This window comes from Natrix helvetica (genome assembly GCF_964273705.1).
Source record: "Natrix helvetica genome assembly, chromosome: 8".
NCBI lineage: Eukaryota > Metazoa > Chordata > Lepidosauria > Squamata > Natricidae > Natrix > Natrix helvetica.
In genome coordinates this window covers 12,000,350-12,022,008 of record NC_138559.1, presented here as the reverse complement: position 1 = coordinate 12,022,008, position 21,659 = coordinate 12,000,350, and the positions used below count along the sequence as shown (strand labels likewise).

Here is a 21,659-nt window from a genome sequence, read left to right as displayed (position 1 = left end):
ATCACGGAGGCATTGCGGAGCATCGCAGGTGGTAAGTACGCCTGTGCGCGCTGTGCACATGTGCTGAGCGCATTCATGTGCTGAGAGCATTCATGTGGTGGACGCCGGGCCCCGTTGCACCATACCGTAACTCACCACTGACCTGTACCTAGATTCCTCAACCATTCACCATAACTTCAGCCTCCATAATCTTTGTTATCTTCGTTGTCTGTTCTGCATGTTTTCAACATCTTTTTTTATATTATGGTGACCAGAAATGGATGCAGTTTCCCAAGCGTGTCTTCACTAGTGTGGTATAAAGCAAGAGTATCACTTCTCATGATCCTGGTGCTATTCCTGCATTTGGGAGGACAGACATCTGGTACACAAAAAACTCTACAATCAAGAATAGATGTATTCATTTCTCCCTGCGTTGATAGAAAATCAACATTTTCTAAATGGATAATGTACATCTTCATTCAAATGATTAAATATGGATGCTTAGATTTTGTTTTTCTTTTTAAATAGTACCAACTCTGAGAGGGATCTTGGAGTCCTAGCGGACAACCATTCAAATAGGAGCCAGCCGTGTGCAGCAGCTGCCAAAAAAGCCAACACAGTTCTAGGCTGCATAAACAGAGGGATAGAATCAAGATCACGTGAAGTGTTAATACCACTTTATAATGCCTTGCTCAGGCCACACTTGGAATACTGCATTCAGTTCTGGTCGCCACGATGTAGAAAAGATGTGGAGACTCTGGAAAGAGTGCAGAGAAGAGCAACAAAGATGATGAGGGGACTGGAGACTAAAACATATGAAGAATTGGGTGTGTCTGGTTCAGTGGTGCGTTTCAAAATTTTTTAGAACCTCTTCTGTAGGTGTGGCCTGCTTTGTGGGAGTGGCTTGCCAGCCATGTGACTGGGTGGGAGTGGCCAACTTGTAAAATGTGGTGAAACTCACTTAATAACGCTCTTGCTTAGCAACCAAAATGTTGGCTCAGAAACTCTGGCATTTGAAGCACACAAGTCTTAAAGCTGTCAAGTTACAAGACCCTTGCACCCCTAACCCTTTAGAAAAAAAAACCCCAAGGGTGTTCAAACTTGACAGCTTTAAGATTTGTGGACTTCAACTCCCAGAATTCTTTCTCCAATCATGTTGGCTCAGGAACTCTGGCATTGAAGTGTGCAAGCCTTAAAGCTGTCAAGTTACAAGACCCTTGCACCCCTAACCCTTTAGAAAAAAAACCCTCAGGGGTGTTCAAACTTGACAGCTTTAAGACTTGTGGACTTCAACTCCCAGAATGCCTCCTCTCGCTGTTCATCTTGATGATGTGTGGATGGGCGGGGAGCTGGAACTGATTTTAAACGGCACTGTAGATTTGTGGAACCTCTTCTATAGAAGAGGTTAGAACTGGCAGGAACCCACCCCTGATCTGGTTTAATGAAAAGAAGGTCTAGGGTAGTGGTGAGATTAAAACTTTTTTACTACTGGTTCTTTGGGCGTGGCATGGCTTGGTGACTGTGACAGGGGAAGGAAACTGTAAAATCCCCATTTCCTCCCAATCAGTTGGGACTCAGGAGGCAGAGAACAGATGGGGGCGAGGCCAGTCAGAGGTGGTATTTACCGGTTCTCTGAACTACTCAAAATTTCCACTAATGGTTCTCCAGAACTGGTCAGAACTTGCTGTTATACCACCTCTGGTGTAGGGGTGACATAATAGCAGTCTTCCAATACCTCAGGGGCTGCCACAAAGAAGAGGGAGTCAAGCTATTCTCCAAAGCACCCGAGGGCAGGACAAGAAGCAATGGGTGGAAACTAATCAAGGAGAGAAGCAACCTAGAATTAAGGAGAAATTTCCTGATGGTTACAACAATTAATCAGTGGAACAACGTTGCCTCCAGAAGTTGTGAATGTTCCAACACTGGAGGTTTTTAAGAAGATGTTGGATAACCATTTGTCTGCTTAGGCAGGGTTTCCTGCCTAAGCAGGGGGTTGGACTACAAGACCTCCAAGGTCCCTTCCAGCTCTGTAATTCTATTGTTCCTATTGTTTCTAAATGGTGTGCCTGTGCAATGCTTTTCCCAACAACACCAACAGTGTGTTTGCCATTACCTCCTGAGATTTCTAATTTTAATTTAAGTTGTGATTTCCTAGGCGATGGAAAATCCTGATGATCTTCCATCGACAGACGACCCTATCCTTTCCCAACCTTGCTTACTGTTGTCAACAGCAGCCAAAGCCAGCTAGATGACGCCTTCTGAATTGGTGCCCAGAGCTTGGCTCCAGGGAATCATTATATTTATCGCTCCTGTTCCTCTGGGTGATGCACAGCAGGGAGATACAGTTACCTGTGTGATATCCAGCAATATTTCCCCAGAGGGCTTGCAGAAGCCTTGGGAGGGGACAGCATTTTAATTGGGAAAGCAGCGAAGAACTAAACCTCTATTCTTCTTTTGCTCTGGTACTAAATTGTAAACATGCACCAAATGTACCAGATCAGAGATCCTGATCAGCTGCCCCCAGGTTATGACTCAATGGGCCTCCCATTTCTGATCAATACTGTCAGTCCTTGACTTATGACCACGATGGGGCCCAAAATCTCTGCTGCTACACGAGACCTTTGTTGAGGGAGTTTTGCCCCATTTTACAACCTTTCTTGCCACGGTTGTTAAGGGAATCCCTGCAGTGGATAGGTTAGTGACCTGGTTGTTCAGTGAATCGGGCTTCCTCCTTGACTCTGCTTGTCGGAAGGTCACAAAAGGGGATCCTGGGATACAGCAACAGTCGTAAGTGTAAACCAGTTGCCAAGCATCTGAATTTTGATCACACGAGCAGGCTTCAAACGTCGAAACCGTGAACGATGGTCATAAGTCACTTTTTTCCAATGCTGTTGTAACTTGGAATAGTCGCTAAGTGAACTGTTGTAAGTCGAGGACTACCTGTACCTAAATCTTTTCTAGGAGAAAGAGGAAACTCCTGTAGAAGTTTAGAAAACATTGTAAAGTCATTTATCTTCCTTCATTGAAAAATATTAGGCTCCTCTTCTCTCTGCAGTCTCAGATGAGTTCAGATTTTTATATCTGAAATTGCGTGTGCACCGAACCGGCAGTAAGGCTGACAGCAACCCACCCCTGCCACTCACTCATTATGAAATCTCCAGAACCGTAAAGCCAAAACTTGAAATTTGGCACGTATGTTCCTCTTGGCTTCTAGGTGCTTGCCAAGAAAGGATTTTCTGAAATGACCACCAGATCATCAGTATTTCTTATACAGTATTATATTAACATGTGTCAATGCTAAGGAGTTAAACCTTCTACTCCCCCTCCCCACCTGAAAAGAACTCTGTTCCAACTGCCAGTTGCCTTATACGGGCATGGCCAGCGCATGACTCATTTAGCCTGTGGGCTGGGTGTTTAGACATTCTACTCCCCCTTCCCATCTGAAAAGAACCCTGTTCCAACTGCCAGTTGCCTTATATTAACATGCTCTGATGCTAAGGAGTTACACATTCTACATTAATTTTCAAGCTTTAAGTATCAATTTATCAAGATCGCATAGCTTCGTAGCGAAGCACGGGTATCCAGCTAGTACTATATGTGTGTGACTGTTGCTCCCTATGGTGTCTCGGAGCACAGATTTACTAATCCAGGGAGATGTTATATTTGGATTAGTTGTTTTCAAACTTTCCGCCTTGGGGGAATCCACGCTGGCTTGTCTGCAAAGAAAACCCCTGCACCCGGAATACAGAGAACATCTGCATGGCAAAGACTTACGGGAAGGCCTGCTAATGTCCACCCAGTTCCACCAGGCTGAAAGCAGACTTGCCAAATGAATGGTGCCCACTTTGCATCATCTGAAAAAGCAGACATCCAAACGTGTCCTCGCAGCTCCTTGTCCCTGTGTAAAATAGGTTCATTGAACAGCACCTTTACAACCTTATGATATGGTCAGATTCTGCTTTTCAATCTCTGTTTCCAAAACCTTGAAATCAAAGTGCTCCTTCAATAAGCCCAGGAGAAGCCCTGGAGATTTTAAGGGGGCCTTTTCTAAGCACAAGTAAACCCAGAACTGTCTTCTTGTTTTCATAGCAACCCCAGCACATTTATTTTCCATAAGACCCGCAGGATCTGCATCAATTGATACAGAAGTCCACAAGTCTTAAATTTGCCAAGGTTGGAGACCCCTGGTACAAATAGTTTCCCTGTCTTTTTATGGATTCAGTTTCAGTATTTTGAAAAACATTCAGGGCAGGGGTGGGTTCCGGATCCCGTTCCAACCGGTACAGGTCATGCATGCGTCTTAGCGCCTCCGCGAGGCTCTGCTAGGCTCCAGCTGCTCAGCGGAGCATCGCACAGGCGTTGTATGCGCCGTGCGCATGCGCGGAAGCGTGGAAGCCTTAAAAGACCAGTAAGGACCTCGGGCGGGCAGATGGGCCCTCCGGAGCACCGTACCAGAACAGTATCCGGTGCTCCGGGCAGGCTCCGATATGCCCTTACCGGGGCATAGCACTTGCAATCCACCACTGATTCAGGGATGTACCACTTGAAAATAGCTGATGATGCTTGGCAAACCACTATTTTTTAAACCTTGCCAACCTTTTAAAAAAAGGTTTCCTTTAATAAGTTTAGAGCCACAGCCACAGAGCATGAGTCCGAAAGCTCGCAAGACAAAACCTATGATCCTGGTGACTGACCCAGATTTCATTCTGCAATGCTTGTGAGTATAGGTGTTGACTAGCCTGAGCCCGAGGAAGGGGTCAAACATGTCATAAGTCACGAGTCCCTACGTGCCTGCAAGCGATCTACCGTATTTTTCGGAGTATAAGATGCACATTTTGCCCTCAAAAAAGAGGGTGAGAAAATCTGGGCGCGTCTTATACACTGAATAGAGCATTTTTTGCCTCTTGAAACTCTGCCCCTTCACCAAAATGGTCGTGCATAGCCTTTAGGAGCCTTGCAGAGTGCTCCTGGGGGCTGGGGAGGGCAGAAATGAGTGAAAAACAGGCCATTTTTTGCTTAATTTTGCCTCCCCAGCCCCCAGGAGCACTCTATAGGCCTCCTAAAGGCTATGCATGCATTTTTTTTGTCAAAAAATGGGCCCAATTTCGTGAAAAGTGTGCCATTTTTTGCTTGTTTTTGGGGGGGGCACCCCCCAGGAGGACTCTACAAGCCTCCTAAAGGTTATTCGTGCCTTTTTTTAAAAAAGGCCCGTTTCTGCGAAAAAACAGGTCATTTCTGGGAGGTCTGCAGAGTGCAAAAACTTTTTTTTTAATTTGCCTCGTCAAAACCTTGGTGCATCTTATACTCCAGTACATCTTATACTCTGAAAAATACGGTAAGTCTATCCACCTTGAATGCCTCTCTTATCTCCCGCTCATTTCCCTTAAACACCAGTTGGTCAGATTCTTGTAGAGAGCTTAAGTTTGCAATGAATCTTTATTCAAATTTGAACTGCCTGAATCCCCAGCGCTTGACTGTAGGTGTCACCTTTTTCAGTACTGTCAGATCTGGTATTCAGCCGGTTCGGACCGGTTTAGACGATCTGGTAGTGGCGACTTGCAGGTGAGGGTGGGCTTGCCCACACCCACCTACCCACCCACCCTGGATCTATGCTGTCCTATTTAGCCATGTTTTCTAAGCAAAGCGCATGCGCAGAAGATGCGTGCACTCAAAAGTGAGCGTGCGCATGTGGGGTGAACCAGTGGCAAACTTATGTAAAACCCACCTTTGAGTACTGGGGTAACTTCGAATGGTCCCTACGCAAATACACTTAGTCCTCAATTTACAACCACGATGGAGCCCAACATTTATTTTGCTAAGTGAGAAATTTGTTAAGTGAGTTTTGCCCCATTTTATGACTTTTCTTGCCACATTTGTTAAGTGAATCGCTGCAGTTGCTAAGTTATTAACATTGAATCTGACTTTGTCAGATGTTTGCAGAAGGGGATCACATGACTCTGGGACGCTGCAACCCGTCATAAATATGAGTCAGTTGGCAAGCATCTGAATTTCGATCGTGGGGTGACCATGGGGATGCTGCAATGGTCATAAGTGTGAAAAACAGTCGTAAGTCATTTTTTTCAATACTGTTGTAACTTCAGTCGCTAAACAAACTCTTGTAAGTCAAGGACTACCTGCAGTTGTAAATCAAGGACCAGGAGGCAGATTGATTGATGGATACTATTAAATTACAACCATAAATTACAGTTAAAACATTTGTTATCGAGTCAAAGATAGTTATTGTACAGAAGGGATATACACATTTAATAAAACAAATAATGAAAATTTAAATTTAAAAAAATGAAAGTTAAAAATTAAAATGGTGCAATAATCTAAAGGCTGAAGATGCAACAACCATTAACCACTGTTGATAAAGAAGAACAGACAAATAGCATCCTAATAACCACCAAATGTTCTCCAGAGCAGGGGTCTCCAACCGTGGCAACTTTAAGACTTGTGGACTTCAACTCCCAGAGTTCCTCAGTCAGCTTTTCTTTTCTTTGCTGGCTGCTTTGCTGGCTGAGGAATTCTGGGAGGCGAAGTCCACAAGTCTTAAAGTTGCCAAGGTTGGAGACCCCTGCCCCAGAGGAACCCCACTTTAACAAACTCCAGAATTTTTGTAACGGATAGAGCGGTCACGTCCATTCTGAAAGGATTCCATTACTTGATCTCTACAACTAAAAAGTATCACCTCTTGGCCTCCATTCCTTTTTGTTAAAGAACTCCCAGAATGAATGTGCTGAATGCATCAATCCTAATTCTGGAGGCAAAAAGCTAGAGACGATTTTCTAGGTCAAAATCTTAGGCAGCTGATTTTAAAAATTTCTGCATTCAATGTGTTAGTGTGATGTTATTCCGGAGAGCTCTTTGTGTGTTATTTTACTTTAAAATGCCAAAGTATCTTGGCTGACTTGTCATTATAGTTTAAAACTAGGGGGGAAAACATATTTTATCCACCTCCCCATCCCTGCTGAGAATGAAAGAGGAGATGCATAGATCTCTAGATTAAGAATCTCCATTGAAAATTCAAATCTACAAAATGAAGCATTGTTTTATGTGGGAAGGAGAGACTGGACCTCTGTAGAAATGATGCTAGGTATTAATTGGGTAGCAAATCACTGCAGAACCAGGAAAACTTTAATTCTTTAATCTGAAAAAAAGGTATTTTTAAGTCCATTGCATTTTAGCAAATTAAACAAAAACAAGGAGGGTAACATATATGATGCTACTTGTATAAGGACCATTTTCTATATTATTCATGTTTTGTATTTTGTTATGGATTGCATCATATATATATAATATATAAATAAAGGGAGACTAGTATAGATCTATTTCAAGCTATTTAGCTCTCATCAGCTAGCCATACCCTTACTGGGATTTGAACCTGGGCTGTGTTACATATTAGGCAGATTTGTTAGCCACTAAGCCACAGGCTCTCCTCCTTATCAGCTGAGCCAGGGAAATAGGTATGTATTTGTGTTACAACCCCTGGTATGCCAATATGGGAGGGAGCTCACTACTCCCCCTATATATATATATATACACACACACACACACACACACATATACAATGACAATAAAGCTGCTTATTATTATTATTATTGCATCAACAGAATTGTATCACAGCGGCCAGTTGTTTCACCGGATTTGGCATTGATTACTAGTCGGGCCCCACCCAGGGGCCTAGGACATCGTAAAGTATTTTCGTAATATACGTGCAGATCCAAGCAGTGCAGCTTTTTGCATTTGACAGATGGTGATTTTGTCAAGTTTTAACTGTTTTAAATGTAATTCCAGTGCTTTTGGAATAGCACCCAGTGTGCCGATTACCACTGGAATTACCACTGCTGGTTTGTGGCATAATCGTTGAATTTCAATTTTTAAGTCCTGGTATTTCGTGACTTTTTCATGTTCCTTCTCCTCGACCCTGCTATCACCTGGATTATTATTATTACTATTATTATTGTTGTTGTTGTTATTATTATTATTGTTGTTGTTGTTGTTGTTGTTATTATTTATTCAGATACTGAGATGGTGCTTTAGATTTGTTTTTGGGTGAACCACCAGGCTGAAAATATTATCTGTATTTTTTTTTTTAGTTTGCCCCATATTAAAGTGATTAGAAATTTATTTTCATTTGGAAGAATAAACATTGAAAATTTAGTAAAAAGAAAAAGTTTTACATGATCTGAAGAGAATCCAGACAGATCCAGAACTATGCACCCACATATATACAAACAGATTTCAGATCCTCTTTCACATCATGCTTGAAAAACAATCTGTGTACAGTTAAATGGATTAGCCAGTGTGGTTAGTTCTAAATGACAGTTTGTAAGCAAGGGCTACACAACCCAATCCTGAGTCTCCACGCCTTTAGGAACTGAGAAGACCTGGATGTTATGCCAAAATGCCATAGTCGTAGGTGCTATAAAGGTGTGGGAGCTAATCATGGACAGTTATTTACAAACTGAATGCTTCTTACTTTGAGGAATTGTGTGTGGGTTGTAAACCACTTCTCTGTGGAAGTTGGGAATGTGCACAGATATTTAATAGGTAATAAATCAAATAAACCCCATTAAGCCAAACCAAATAAACTATGCCATGGCTAGGCACAATATGGGAACCCAGTCAAGATCGGTAAACAAACCATGCTGCTTAGCATGTTATGCAAACCTAATTATTGTTTATTCACGGTTAAAAAATAAATGAGGGCTTAATACTTAAGGAATAAACTCAGCTTGATGTGAAATATAGACATCTGTCTACAACAAGTCAAGAACACATTGTGCAAAAAAATAATAATCTTACTGGTGAAACTTCACTTATCTCTCCAAGCAATCACACACATACACACACCCCTCTCCTTCTCAGCTCAGCATCTCCTCCTTAACTTTCTAGGAGGTTCTACTTCCCATCCCTAGCGAAAGCAGCAACAAGTTTGCTTCAGAGTAAAATAAAACGATTACCCAGTCAAGTTTCTGCCCATTTGGAAACTTTACAGTATGCCTATGGATACAGAACCTCCCCATTCAATGGCAGTTTACCTCTAATATATCACGTCCAGGGTGCGGAAAGGATGGCCCCAAACGACGAAGTCTAATTATTCCTCCTGGCGATAAATCCCATTGAGTTCAACAGGGATTTGCTCCACAGCTGAGGTCCTCGCTGCCGTGGGGCGTTTTTACGACCCCCCCCCTTCGGCGCTTGGATGAGCCGAAGCGCTACTCGCTCCCTGGCTGAACTGGTTTAAGGTGGGAGGCCGAAAGGAAGCGAGGTGGGTTTTTCTGCCCCCTTTTCCTGAGGCTAACCGGAGTTCAGCCGGGAAAGTAAGTGAGGTCAGCGACACACCCAAGTAACAAACTTCTGAGCTTCGCGAATGGTGGAGAAGACCTTCTCTCGGGTCCTTCTTTCAGAAGGTCCAAGAAGCCACACAGGGTGCCTGGTGGAGCGGGGTTGGGGGTTGGGGAACAGGCTGGAATTAAAAATAAAATGCAGATTGATCTCTTGGTTGGAGGCCTTCCTAGTGAGGGCTAAGTAGCAAGGCAACCAGTATGTGGAGCAGTAAAAGACATACTACAAGTAGTACAATACTACAAGTAGTATGAGAGACTTCGGTTTTCTCCCCGTCCCTTCCTCCCCCCCCCGTCCCTCCAGACCCAAACTGGACCCCGAAACTGATTTCATTTGGACATTTATTTATTTATTTTTAAAAAAGAAAGGCGTAATTTCTGCTCGGAGAAAGCGGAATGACAATCCTAGAAGAAAGTATGTCTGAAAAGGGAACTTCCACCACAGGTTGAGTTAGTCCTTTATAAGGTTTGGTCGACCCTTATGGGTTCGTTTGGAGGAAAAAAAGGAGCCCTTAATCCGTGTTCGGAACCGTCCGTCTGCAGCTCCCTCGAATGAATTAATTCCCGGGACGCGCTGGAGTCACACCCGAGTGGGTTCCCCCCCACTCCCCACTTAGCACGGACCCTTAAATATCCAATCCCCTTACAACCGTCGGGTATCGGTCGCTAAACATTCGACCGGGTCCGGGGATCCAGAAAATTGGCTTAATTGCCCCAAACCGTGGTTCAGACCAGCGTGGCTAAGCCTGTAAACGAGCCCAGCTGTCGTGCAGAGGCAACCTGTAGCAAACGGGTTCGGCGATTTTTCTTCCAGGAAAATCAAAACAGCTGCTGGTCTCGCCAGGAGAAGGGGGGAAAAAGAGAGAAAGAGAAATAATTCTCTTTCCATCCTTTGCTCGGTGGGGGGACAGACAGCCAGTCTTCCCCGGCCGCCTTATCGCTTTTTAAGAGCCGGGCTGCAAAAACGGCGGCTGTCGGAATCGCGTCGCTCGGGCAGAAAGTTTATCTGGTGGGTTTTTTACAAGCAGCCTGGCTGTTTCAGATTTCTTTCTTTCTTTCTTTCTTTCTTTCTTTCTTTCTTTCTTTCTTTCTTTCTTTCTTTCTTTCTTTCTCTCTCTCTCTCTCTCTCTCTCCCTCCCTCCATCCCTCCCTTCCTTCTTTCTTTTTCTTTCTTTCTTTTTCTTTCTTTCTTCTTTCTTCCTTCTTTCTTCCTTCCTTCCTTCCTTCCTTCCTTCCTTCCCTCCCTCCCTCTCCCTCTCCCTCTCCCTCTCCCTCTCCCCACCCCTCTCTCCCCACCGATCTGGGATGTCATAAATCTAGAGATTTAGGGAGAAGGAAGAGACGTTACTTGAACCACCACAGGACAAGGTGGTCTTAGGGTGACTCAAAGACCCCCTGAGATTCGGAGTTTCCCCGGGCAGAGAGACTGCGGGGTGATCGGGACGCCTTTGCCGTCGTGGGAAGCCCCTCCCCCCCGCCCCGGTCGACTCCACGCCAGAAGCCTTCCCCGAGGAAAGATTTTCCCGACGCCTGAAAATAAGGGGCAGGTCAAGTGAAGCCAGAAAGCTCGGGTGAGTCAAAGAGGAAGACTACCGTCCGTCTTCCTCTGCTCCGTCCGCCCGCCCAGCTTTGAAATTGCCGGACAGCGGCCGGAGCCGAAGAAGAACCGCCGGTACTGGATAATACAAGGAGGTTTCTCTGTGGCCTTGGGCTGGGCAGGGGGAGAAGGCAGCTTCCCTCCCTCCCCACCCACCAGCACCCACCCACCCAATATCATGTAAATGGAAAGGGCCGCGGGACAAGAAGGGAGAGGAGAGCCCGGGGCTTTATTCAGAGATTCCCCGAAGAGTCGTATTTGGGTGGCAGCTGCTACAGAGGGGGAGGGGAGCTGCTGCTGCCCTCTGACCTCCCTTTCCCCCAGCCCCTAGTTTCCAGCTTCCCACAAGGCTGGAGGGGATATTTTTCTTTTCCCTTCCTTTTTTTTCTTTCTTATTCAGAAGAAAGAGGAAACTAAACTTCCTTCCTTCCTCCCTTCCTCCCTCCCTCCCTTCCCTTCCCTTCGTTTAAGTTGAAGGTTTGTTTCTTCTTCCATTTATCTCCCTCTCATTTTTAGTAACTCACTTGAGCAGAGATCCTACTGAGCCTGACTTTCGGGGCTCACTCCACAAATCCCTCCCACTAAAAGAACCCCACTTTCCCCTGTTTGTGGGAGTTGGGATGGCTGAGTTGAGGGGTGTCTCCGTGCTGTATTTGTGTGTGAGATGCTTTTTATTTAGTTTACTTTTTTCCCCCCAGCGGTGAACATGCTCCACGGAGCCTTCAGTAGCAAGCCAAGATCTTCAAAATAAGGATGAAATGACTTCCTGGTTACTCAACTCTGTCCCGAAGTAAGTCTCAGGACGTCCCCTTCTAGGAGGTAGCTCTGATCTTCTGGGGCCTCCATGTCCAAGGCCAACAGATCTGTCCTGATACCTGCAAGTGTTTGAGATCCGTGTAGTGTCCTCCCTCTCCATCTTGGTCCCCGGGTGTAGTCCTGCTGATTTGGAACAGATGGCTCCTGCCTTTTCTGAGGTAGTGGTGTACAAGGCAGGGGCCACCATCAAGCCAGCATTGCTTGATAAGAAGCCGGATTTGAGATGAGACCACCAGAAATTCCAAACATTGGAGTTGGTTGGGGTGTAAGGATGGCGGCAGGGGCGGGGGGGGGGGGGGGCGAGATAATATTTTGTTGGTTGCCAACAACACCAAGTGGCCTCTCCAGAAAATATGTCTGGTAGAGTCACCCATCCTTCATTGCGGTTACCTAGCCTATCTTCAATTATTAATAACAGGCACAGCAATCGTTGAATGGTCTTGTACACCCCCAGTGAAGCTTTCGACGTTTCCCCGATCTCCGGGGAGCGCAATCTCCCACCCCAAATTGACTCCCAGCAAGTTTGCTTAAAGACCCCCGCTCATTTCCATGGAAGCAATTGCCGGGGGCTCCCCCAAAGGCTATCAAGCAGTTATTCTCACCGCTGGAGCATTTTCGGGACAGGTTTAAAGAAAAACCCATGGAACAAAAATCGCCTAAGACCACCAACGTTTTGGGGGCCGCCATTTCTCCTGATCTTGGGGCAGACGAAGGGAAGTCTCGAGGAAAGGGGTGCGCGGGCGCCCACATTACTAAATAACACATCGCTGAATACTGGAAGGAGGGTTTTAAAATGTGTGTGTGATTTTCAATATCCCTGAAAGACATATTTGTTTTTGTGCCTCTGAGGGTGGATTTGTGCAAATAAAGAAAATTTTGTCTTTCTGTCAGGGTACTGAATCTATTGTTTTATTTGCGTTCATTTCCTCTGCGTTGACTCCAAAGAATATAAATATATAAAGGGCGAGTGTCAGGTTTGAAGGAAGGGGAGGTTATCACTGAGCATTTCCCTACGCAAGGCCTTCGGATTTATTTGGTCCTCTCCTGTCAGATCTGTCACCAACGCGGACACAATAATTTAGACCTCTCCTTTTCTTTCCTGCCCTTCCCCCGCTACGTTTGACCAAAAGCCAGATCCCCCCCCCTCCTACACACCTCCGCCAACCTCTCGCCGCCTAAGCTTATTCATAAAAGAGTTTTAATCTGATTCTTAACTAGGTTTTTTTTAAAGCATCTCAACGCGGATGCGAGCAAACTTTTCCGTTGTTTTGTTTTGTTTTCCAGCGAGTTCGAAATAGATAAAGGAAAGCTCGAAGCGAGGAGTTGGATTAAACAGGGACTTTCGCGGTACCTTAGAAGGGGGGGGGGGGGCTAACAGACAAGGGAACCCGGGAGCTGTCACTTTAACTGGGGAACATCTGATTTCCAACTCTGGCAGATGGCTTCTGAGCCCAGATTTGCATGCATTGTCTTGAAATCTGTTTTCGCGTCGGTGCTAGATAGATTTCAGAGACAGGTCTACTATCCTCCCCGATCGCCTTACAAAAGGAACGGGGGTTGGAGGGAGGGCGGAGGGGGGGGAAGAGAGAGAATTGACACCAAGCCGCTTTGCATTGATATACAGACGTGCTATTCTTTCCAACAAGACGGACCGACGGACAGAGACGGCGGCAAGGTCTGCAGAAACGCTGGCGCTTATGCATCTCTCCCGGCTTTAAAAATAATAATAATAAAAGCTCATAAAGAGCGTAGGTTCGCACGCGCGCGGCTGTGCCCCCTTCTCTGTAGGAATGGCCCGTGTGAAAGGTTACAGTTTAATAACGCCTCGCCTCTTCCTCTGAAGCTCCCCCAGTCAAACACCTATTTCTGGAAACCAACCGACAAGCAAGCAAGCAAGCAAATCCAGATCGCGACCCTTCGGCCAGAATAAGGGCGCCTTTTCCACCACCAGGAAGCGCGCATAAGGATGGGAAGAAGGCGTCTGTAGGACCTCTCGCACGTAAACCCAGCCGTGAAGTTGCCTCTTGTTTTATTTTATTTTATTATATTAAATACACGCACACACCCCTCCCGTTCCCCCCCTTTTCTCCCCGAGTCCAGCGAAGCGGCGTAGAGTAGCTGGAAAAGGGGGAAGAGTTCAGAGCGATTGAAGCGAGACCAAAGGGAAATCCATCGGAAAGGTGTTACCAGTTCAGGGGTGGCTGAAAAGCAGAGGCGGATTAAGGCTCACTGGTGCCCTAAGCACTGACCAATCTTGGCGTTCTCCCCCCCCTCTCCTTTGCACATACTGTACACATCTTCATTGGTTTCCCCCCCCTTCTCAACTTTGCGGTGCCCCCTTTGGGTCCGGTGCCCTAAGCACGTGCTTGGTCCGCTTAATGGTTAATGCACCACTGCTGCAAAAGTGCGAATGGCAAGCAGGGCTGGTCTTCTTTTTCCAGATGCAATTTTGAGGGAGCAGCTGAAAGTAGGGGAGCAAACGACCCCCTGCAAGCTTGAAGGGTTTGGGATGCTTGCGGAGACGCAGCTGGAAACGAAGCTTCCTTTCTGGCCCCCCCCCCGCTCCCCCCTCCCTCCGACCCGGGTCAGTTCCACAAGCCGTTTGGTAAAGTGACTTAAAGTCAAAGGCTCCAAAACCGACCCCAACTCGCGTCCAAGGCTCCTGGGCAGCCCCGCCCGCCTTCAACCCGGGCAAGCCCCCCCCCGCCCCCTCGAAGCGTTGGAAACCCGGAACGCGGCGCTTCGGCCGCCTGTCTTTCTCCTCCAATGGGGCGAGCCTATGCAAATCGGCGCGCCTTCCTTGGCCGGCCGCCCCGCCCCCTTTCCCTAGGACGTTCGCTCCCCTCGCCGTAACCCATTCATGGTGATCTCAGTGCGGGGGAAAAGCGAGCGCGCTTTTGCCAACGTTTCGCAGGCTGCGATCGAGCGTTTCTTTGGCAGCGGTTCGCCTCTGGCTTTGGCCATTGACCCGGCCGCTCTCCCCCTCCCTTGGCGTTCTCTACCCCCTCCCTCCCACTTTTGCGCTCCTGCCCGGCTCCCCCTTGCTCGCTCTCCTCTCCTCCTCCTCTTCTTCCTCCTCCTCCTCCTCCTCCTCCTCGTGGATTAGGCAAGCCGTGCAGCCGACCCTCGGGTCTCCCGGCCAGCAGGTGACCGGCGCTCTCGGGGAAAGGACCGCGCTGGCAATGCGGACTCTTTTCTCCGCTCTCTCCCTCCGGCAGCGGCTGCAGAGAAGATGATTCGCCGCCTCGGAAGAAAAGGCTGAGAGATCCGCGATTTCGAGGCTTGCAAGCATCGACAGAGGGGCTCAAAGCAGCGCTGCCCCCCTTCCCTCCTCCTCCTCCTCTTCCTCCACCGCCGCCCCGTTATCTCGTTTAAGGCTTGCTTTTTTTTTAAAGGACCGGGGAGGGAACCCAAATCCCTCCAAGACCCTCCAACCCGTCCCGAAAGGCGGAGGCGGTTCGGCTTGAAGTTGCTCCTGCTGTGGAGAGGAATCGGTGCGTGGGTTGCCGGTTTTTGGAAGTTTGCTCCCATCGGAAAAGCCTAGTTTGTGTTTTGGAATAAACTTTTTTTAAATGTTTGGGATCCAAGATACGTTAGGAAGAGGGCCGATCCTGAAGGACAAGGTGCTGGGGTCGGAGATGGATCCGGTCCGCTCCTGGGTCAGGAACGTTGGCGTGGTGGATGCCAACGTCGCCGCTCAAAGGTAAAGTAGATCAAATCGTGAGTTTGCAGCTGACTCCCCTTCTTGCTTGGGCTTGTTGGGGAGGGGGGGTTGCCGTTGCCCTCTTTGCTCCTAGAGCCCCTTTAGGTGGTCGATCCCAGGCCGATCTCTTGCTCGGTTTATTTGTTTCCTTGAACACATTCAGTGGGGCTGGGAAGATCTCCGCACTCTTAGAAAAGAGGGATCGGGCGCTTCTTCCACAGCGCAACCCCAGTTGCTAGGAATGTGGGTTATGTTGGCCTAGTCAACTTGGAAGGAAGTCTTCTTGGCGTGGTTGGGGTTTACTTGTCAGTAGGCAGTGAAGGGCTCTGCCCCCAGAGGAAACGAAGAGGGCCGTTTTCCAGAAAGTTTAGGATGCTGAACTCTCCAGGAGGTCTGAGAACTCGGGCGGCCTCGTCTCTTCAGCTCTCTAGGAGCTGATGCCGGGCGTCAGATTTACTTTGGGGGAAACTAGAGTGATGCTACCCAGCTCCTTCTCTTAAGAAAGTCGGCGATCCTCGTTTTCTAGTGCCAACGGCTCCAGGTGAGGATGGCGGTAGCCTCCACGGCTGATCTTCATTAGAACTTGCTCCACCAGAAGTTATCAACTTCCAAACTGAATTGGTATTTTCACATCAGCTTTTAAAATCTAGAACACATCTGGAAAAGCACGCGAGGAACCGAGACCCGATTTAACCCTCTTTATTTCGGGATCTAAAACTTGAGGGGTAGAGGTTGCGCGCCATCCTCACCGTCTGACCAGCACGCGCTAATTCTAACCCGATCCAAAGTTGGACGGATAACTCTTGAAGCCGAGAAAGGACGTTTTGATGGACTTGGCGCTGAACCGCAAATGACATTTAGGCCCGATTCACACGACCCGCTCAACCCGCCTGTGATTGATTTGGTTAGCGGGTTGAGTGAACTCAACACTTGAGGCGTGACAAGGGTAATGGGTGGCTAGAATGCTTGACGAACACCAGCCAATGGTGGTTTATTCAATAATACTGTGTTAGCTAAACCGTGGCTTACAGCAATGTGGAAAGGGCGATTATACTTGGATCTGGAGTTCAAATCAAACTCTAAAAGATCGTGCTGAACAAGTAAACTCAACGGGACCCTTTCGAACAAGGGCTAGGCTAGGGAAACCCAATTAATGGAGCTTCATGTCAGAGTCGTGCAAAATCGGGCTCATCTCTGCACTTCTTGTCTTAGAAGGCTACACCAGTTTTAGGGTGTTATGTGCCTGGAAGCTGAGTAACTTGGCCTGGGTGAGTGACTAAAGGGAAGCAAAGCGGATGTGGGCTGATCCATAGGCTGAATTCACACAGTGCAGCAAAGACACAACTTAATCCACCCTGCTTCCTAAAAATCAACCAACTTTGCCTGGATTCTCAGATCGCGCGACTTTCAAACTGGCGGGCTTCACGGAACATCACGAGTCGAAAGCAAACAAAAGCACACTTGAGAGTTTCCCGTGTTGTGTGAATTGGGCCACTGAGACGGAGTTGGCACCTGAAAGCATGCACGCCCGGAAACGCCCGCTCTGCGCCGCTTTAGTCGCCCAGGCCTGCTCTCCATCCAGGCTGGCTTCTCAGCCTTAAAATGGGAAAGCGACGACGCCTGCTGAGTTGAGGGACATCCTGGACTCGGGGAATCGCCGTTCGCAGCCAGCCTCCGGCTTCTTCCAGGGAGGCAAAGATCCTTCCGTGCGATCCTTCCCCACGGATTAAAAGTAGGCGCCTTTTGCTGTGCGAGGGGGAGCTTCGGTTCTAAACGGCGTCAGGAAGAGAATCAAAGCGGAAAGTTCGAATGAAGCTTCAAAGTTTGCAGCCACCCGGACGTGGTGAGGAGGGACGGGCATATGGCCTCCGAAACTCCATCGCTCCCGAAACCCAGAGCTCTCTTGCTCCGAACCACCCGAAACCGCCCTGGGCACCAAAAGCCAGAAAGAACCAAAACCATAACCGCAGACAAAAACCGGTCTCTCTGCTTGCTCCTGAGCCCCCACAGCGCGCTTAAAACTTGGACCGCCACCGTGAAATTAAAGTCCTACTGTAATTAAAGTCCTACTGTAAAAAAAACAAAAACAAACACCCTTTGGACTCGGCGGAGAGGGGGCTTTCAGCAGGATGGGGAACCAGGGACCGGGAAACTTTCCTCCCTGCCCCCGCGAGCCTTGCAAATCTACCCTGACCTCCTCAGGGGTCAACTGGAGCGCCGGCAAGCCGAGGAAGCCTTTTTGCGTCAGATGCAGCGGGAATTGCAAGCTGAGAAAAGGGCCAGTAAACTCCCCCTCGTCTCCCCCAGGCGCAGAGATGCAAAAAAAGTTTGGCTTGGATGCCAGGGACAGGATTACCCCGGGTTTGATTTAGTCTCTTCTTCAAGGGAGTAGATACAAACCCTTTCCTTCCTCTCTTGAGGTGTAAAGTTCTCCCTTCGGAGAAGAGAAAAGGCAAGCTCGACTTTCGCCGGGGTGGGTGGGTGGGTGGGTGCAGAGGTCTATGAGGAGCTTCAAACGTTCGGGCAGGTCTCCCTGTCTTCTCACCTGGGGCCAAATAACTATACAGCAGCAGCTCCCAAGCCTCCGGAGGAAAATAATAGATCATAGATCTCTCGTGGAATCTCTCGGTGAGTTGAGGGTTGGCGCGTTAACAGCGTTCATCAAAAGCGGGGTTTTTGTACATCTCTGGCTCCACGCCTGTCCGAAGCTGGCTTGTATGCTTGTTTGTTTGTTTCTCCTCCAGAAATCAAATCTGTCTCGATTCTCTCTGCAGCTGCCAAGGAAGGCGATATTAGATGACCCCTTCAAGGGAATTTGACACCCCCCCTTCCTTACAAATGTTCCTCATTTAAAAAGGGATGCAAAGACTGTTGAAGAGCAATTTTACACCGAATGTTTCCCAAATTAGTCCTCCGCCCTAAAAACATTAGCTTGGAAAGTTGATATTCTGATCCTTTGGAGGGGGGGGGGGCGCGGAGCGGTGGCGGGGAACAGTCGCTTTTCCGATCCTAAAACCACTTTTGCCGGACCCAAGTTTTGGGAGGTCAAATTAACAGCAAAATCCAGCAGAAAATAGTTTCTCCCCCACCTTTCTAAGTTTCGATATGAGTAAGAATGCGTTTCTGGTAAGGCTCCACTTCTGAGCCGTTTGTAAGTTTAAATCGAGGTGCAGATATTGAGAAAGAGATCCCATTTAATCCAGCCAAGTTGATTCCCAAGCGGTGAGACGGATTCATCCATGCCAATTCAAACCTGGTTACTTTACTGAACTTGAACACACAACTTGTGCTTTGATTATTTCATCCTGTATGAATCCTAAAAAAACCTCCTCAGCTTGACAAATATACATACAATGATTTTTAACTCCTTTCAATGTGGCGGGATTTACTTCTACAGCAAGTGGCGTTTTCAAGCCTCACCCCAAAAATCTCTTGGCTGAAGCTTGTAAAATTTCCTTCGGGTTATTGTAGCCTACGTTCGTAGGATCGGCGCAAAGAAAGAGAAGAGCTGGGACAAGGGCAAGGCAAGGCAAGGCTGCGATCTTGTACCAAAACAACGTTGTTGGCACCAGCTTCCCAAAATCCTCGGGAGCTTCACTCTCGAGTAAACAGAGCAGAGCAGCGAGGTCGATTGAAGCGCCAAGCGACTGTACTCCAAGTCCCCAAAGAAGCTGGACTTAGAATAAACTCGCTCCAGGGTGATTTCCGGGCCAGCTTGACGCCGGATCCAACGGTTTTCCGACTCCCTTGTGGGCGAAGATGCGCGGATTTCCAAGCGGATCCGATGGAACTAGAGCAAGTGCGTGGATCGTCTCATTGCCCAGTCCAAATATTTGGAATGACTCCTCTTTGAAACCCCAGAGTTTCCCACCCCCCAAGAAACGTGTTTCGGGGTGGGGAGAGAGAGAGAGTAGAGAGTGAGCTGGCGGCTCCAGGAAGGATTTGTTTTGAAAAAGGATCGATTATGTTTTGTATTTAGGTGAACAATCTATAAACTTTCCGATCCAATGCAGCCCCTACTTTCCTCCTCCCAATCAATGCGCACTAGCTGTTGGTGGCATATGGAGAAGAGACCCCCCTTACCCCTATTGATCATCCGTCATTGATCCGAATTAGACTCCTAGAACACCGCAACCTCTTTGTCCGCCTGTCCTTTTAGCTTGTTGGTGCGCCCGCATCACCAGCGTTAAAGAGCTGGGTCAGGCTGGAAATGTTACCTTGGCATTGTGTTTCCCCGACTCTCTTGCCCGGGGTTCACTCAAGTACCCTTGATTAAAACGAATCCAGTTTTCCTGCTTGGGCACAATCCTAAACTAACTACTTCGGTGGGTTTCCTACAATAGCTCAGCTAAAACACTTCCCGCTTCTTTGCGCTTCCAGTAGGTTGTGTGAATGCAGGCAGTGCGAGGGTTAATTTAAACGTCCGAAAGCGGCTTCAACTGATATCCAGGGGGCTTATTTCCCGTGTAAGCCCAGAAGCCCAAAATGTTGTGGTTTTCTACGAAAATAACACAAGGCCACCCGAGTTTTCGGGACAATCGCTGATGTCCTAGAAAAGGGAAGAGAGAGAACCTTCCCCGAATTCCACTTTTCTAGTCTTGCTATTTTAGCAATTACTTGCCTGTTGGATTACGGTTGAGAGACGGATCTAAAAAGAGATTTTTTTAAAAAATAAATAAATGGTGGCGCAGGAGGGGATATGAAGCGTCGTGAAATACTTGAAGGGATAATACAACTTGTCTCTTCAAACTGCTTTTTTCACCCTGATTATTGTTTTATAATCGATGGCCGGGTGATCGGAGAAGGAAGCTATTCCGTTTGGCGCATGGGGTCAGAAAAACGGTTACCCCGGTCTACTCAGAAGTCAGCCCCGCTGGTTCTGCCTACGGCTCGGGTGCCAGTGTATAGAACTGAAAATTCGCAATTTCATAACTGCGGGAGGAGAAAAAAAACACACCCCAGTGATAAAACTATGTTTGAGAAAACGAGAAATTCAGCAGGTGAATCCCTTTTTCTACCCTCCCATCCCTGTCGTGCGACTTTTCTGCATCTTTTCGCTTGCTCTCTTATAAGCGAGTCGAGAGTTCTTCCCCCACTCCCACCCCGGCCTTCCCCACGACCGGATGAAGCGGGTGATGGAGATGGGAAAGGACGCCAGGGGAAAGTTGGTTAATAACATTAATATTCGCTGGATAAATTGAACCGCAAATTAGCCGTCTGAATGTCGATTTAATCTAATGCGTGGGATAGTATAAGGTTGGCTGTTTCAGCCTCGAAACCTGGGTCAAAGGCTGAGACCATGGTTTATTTAAACCCGGGGCAATTTAGAAAGTTATCCGCCGTCCAAAATCCACGGTGCAGACGAAGTTTCAGTTTGCAGAAACGGGCTGAGAAAGGCGTTAAACAGGGCGATGCCTCGAAGAGGAAGAGGCGCAGAATTTGCCCTGCTCTCTTTGCCGGCGGCCGGGTTCACACGGCGGGCGCTAAATCCTAAAATGGATCGAGGGATTGTTTTGGAGCGGCGGAGTGTATAGAATTGTTACTTCGGTTTCTAAAACGTGGTTTAGGATTCAGCTCAATCCGACAATCTAGCTACCTGAGATTAATTGGATAAAACGCGTGTTTAAGGCTTGGTATTTTGTGTGAACGGAGTGCAACAAAACGGATTCTCCTCTCCGTAAACTTCCCCCCCCCACACCCAAGGCCCCAAACATAAAACGACTCGCTTTTTAGAGAACGCGGAAAACCCGATACGATTAGGATCCGGCTTTGCGTGTTGTGTGAACTCAGTCATGGTTTACCCAGTGAGGCGACTACACGGTCAAAACGTAAGGCGGCTGCAGCCCCAAACCTTATTGAAAAAGACATCCAGGGGCTGTGCTCTCGCCAAGCCAAGGTAGGATTTCTCAGAACGCCTTGGCTGGTTTCACACGGTTCCTTAAACCAGGAAAGGTAGTTTCCTCGGCCACAGCTGGCTAAACTCCCGCAAACAGGCTAATCCAAAGGCGGGTGCGTGGGAAATTTCCTGCCTCGGGGTCTTTAGCGCAGGTAAGTGTGCTTGAACCGCCGAAATGAACCTGTTTTGCGTAGCCGAGGAGGCAGCTGCCCTTATCCGCGCGTGGCTTTGGGCGGTACCGCGAACCGAAGGCGAGGGAACGGGCTGGTTGCGGGCCGCGCTGGTTCTTTCTCTCGTTCTGCTTTTAATCCCGGCTGC

General features: G+C 47.8%; 1 protein-coding gene and 1 long non-coding RNA gene across 7 annotated transcripts in view; both read left to right on the top strand.

Moving 5' to 3' along the window:
* The first annotated feature begins 10,617 nt into the window (after positions 1–10,617).
* Positions 10,618–12,562, top strand: LOC309396082. Its single transcript, XR_014176031.1, has 3 exons — positions 10,618–11,001; positions 11,625–11,716; positions 12,161–12,562. It is a non-coding gene; the product is annotated as an uncharacterized lncRNA (long non-coding RNA).
* A 2,736-nt stretch (positions 12,563–15,298) lies between these two features.
* The window catches only part of EBF2 (EBF transcription factor 2), a 258,315-nt gene continuing 251,954 nt past the window's right edge, over positions 15,299–21,659 (top strand). For 4 of the 6 annotated variants that reach the window (XM_081960768.1, XM_081960765.1, XM_081960766.1 and 1 more), the window contains exon 1: positions 15,300–15,445. In XM_081960768.1, coding sequence (XP_081816894.1) covers positions 15,315–15,445 — 131 coding nt within the window. In that variant the 5' untranslated portion in view covers positions 15,300–15,314. Of the gene's footprint in view, positions 15,446–20,562; positions 21,342–21,659 lie in introns of those variants that run through there. The other 2 variants (XM_081960763.1, XM_081960764.1) reach the window with 2 other exon arrangements.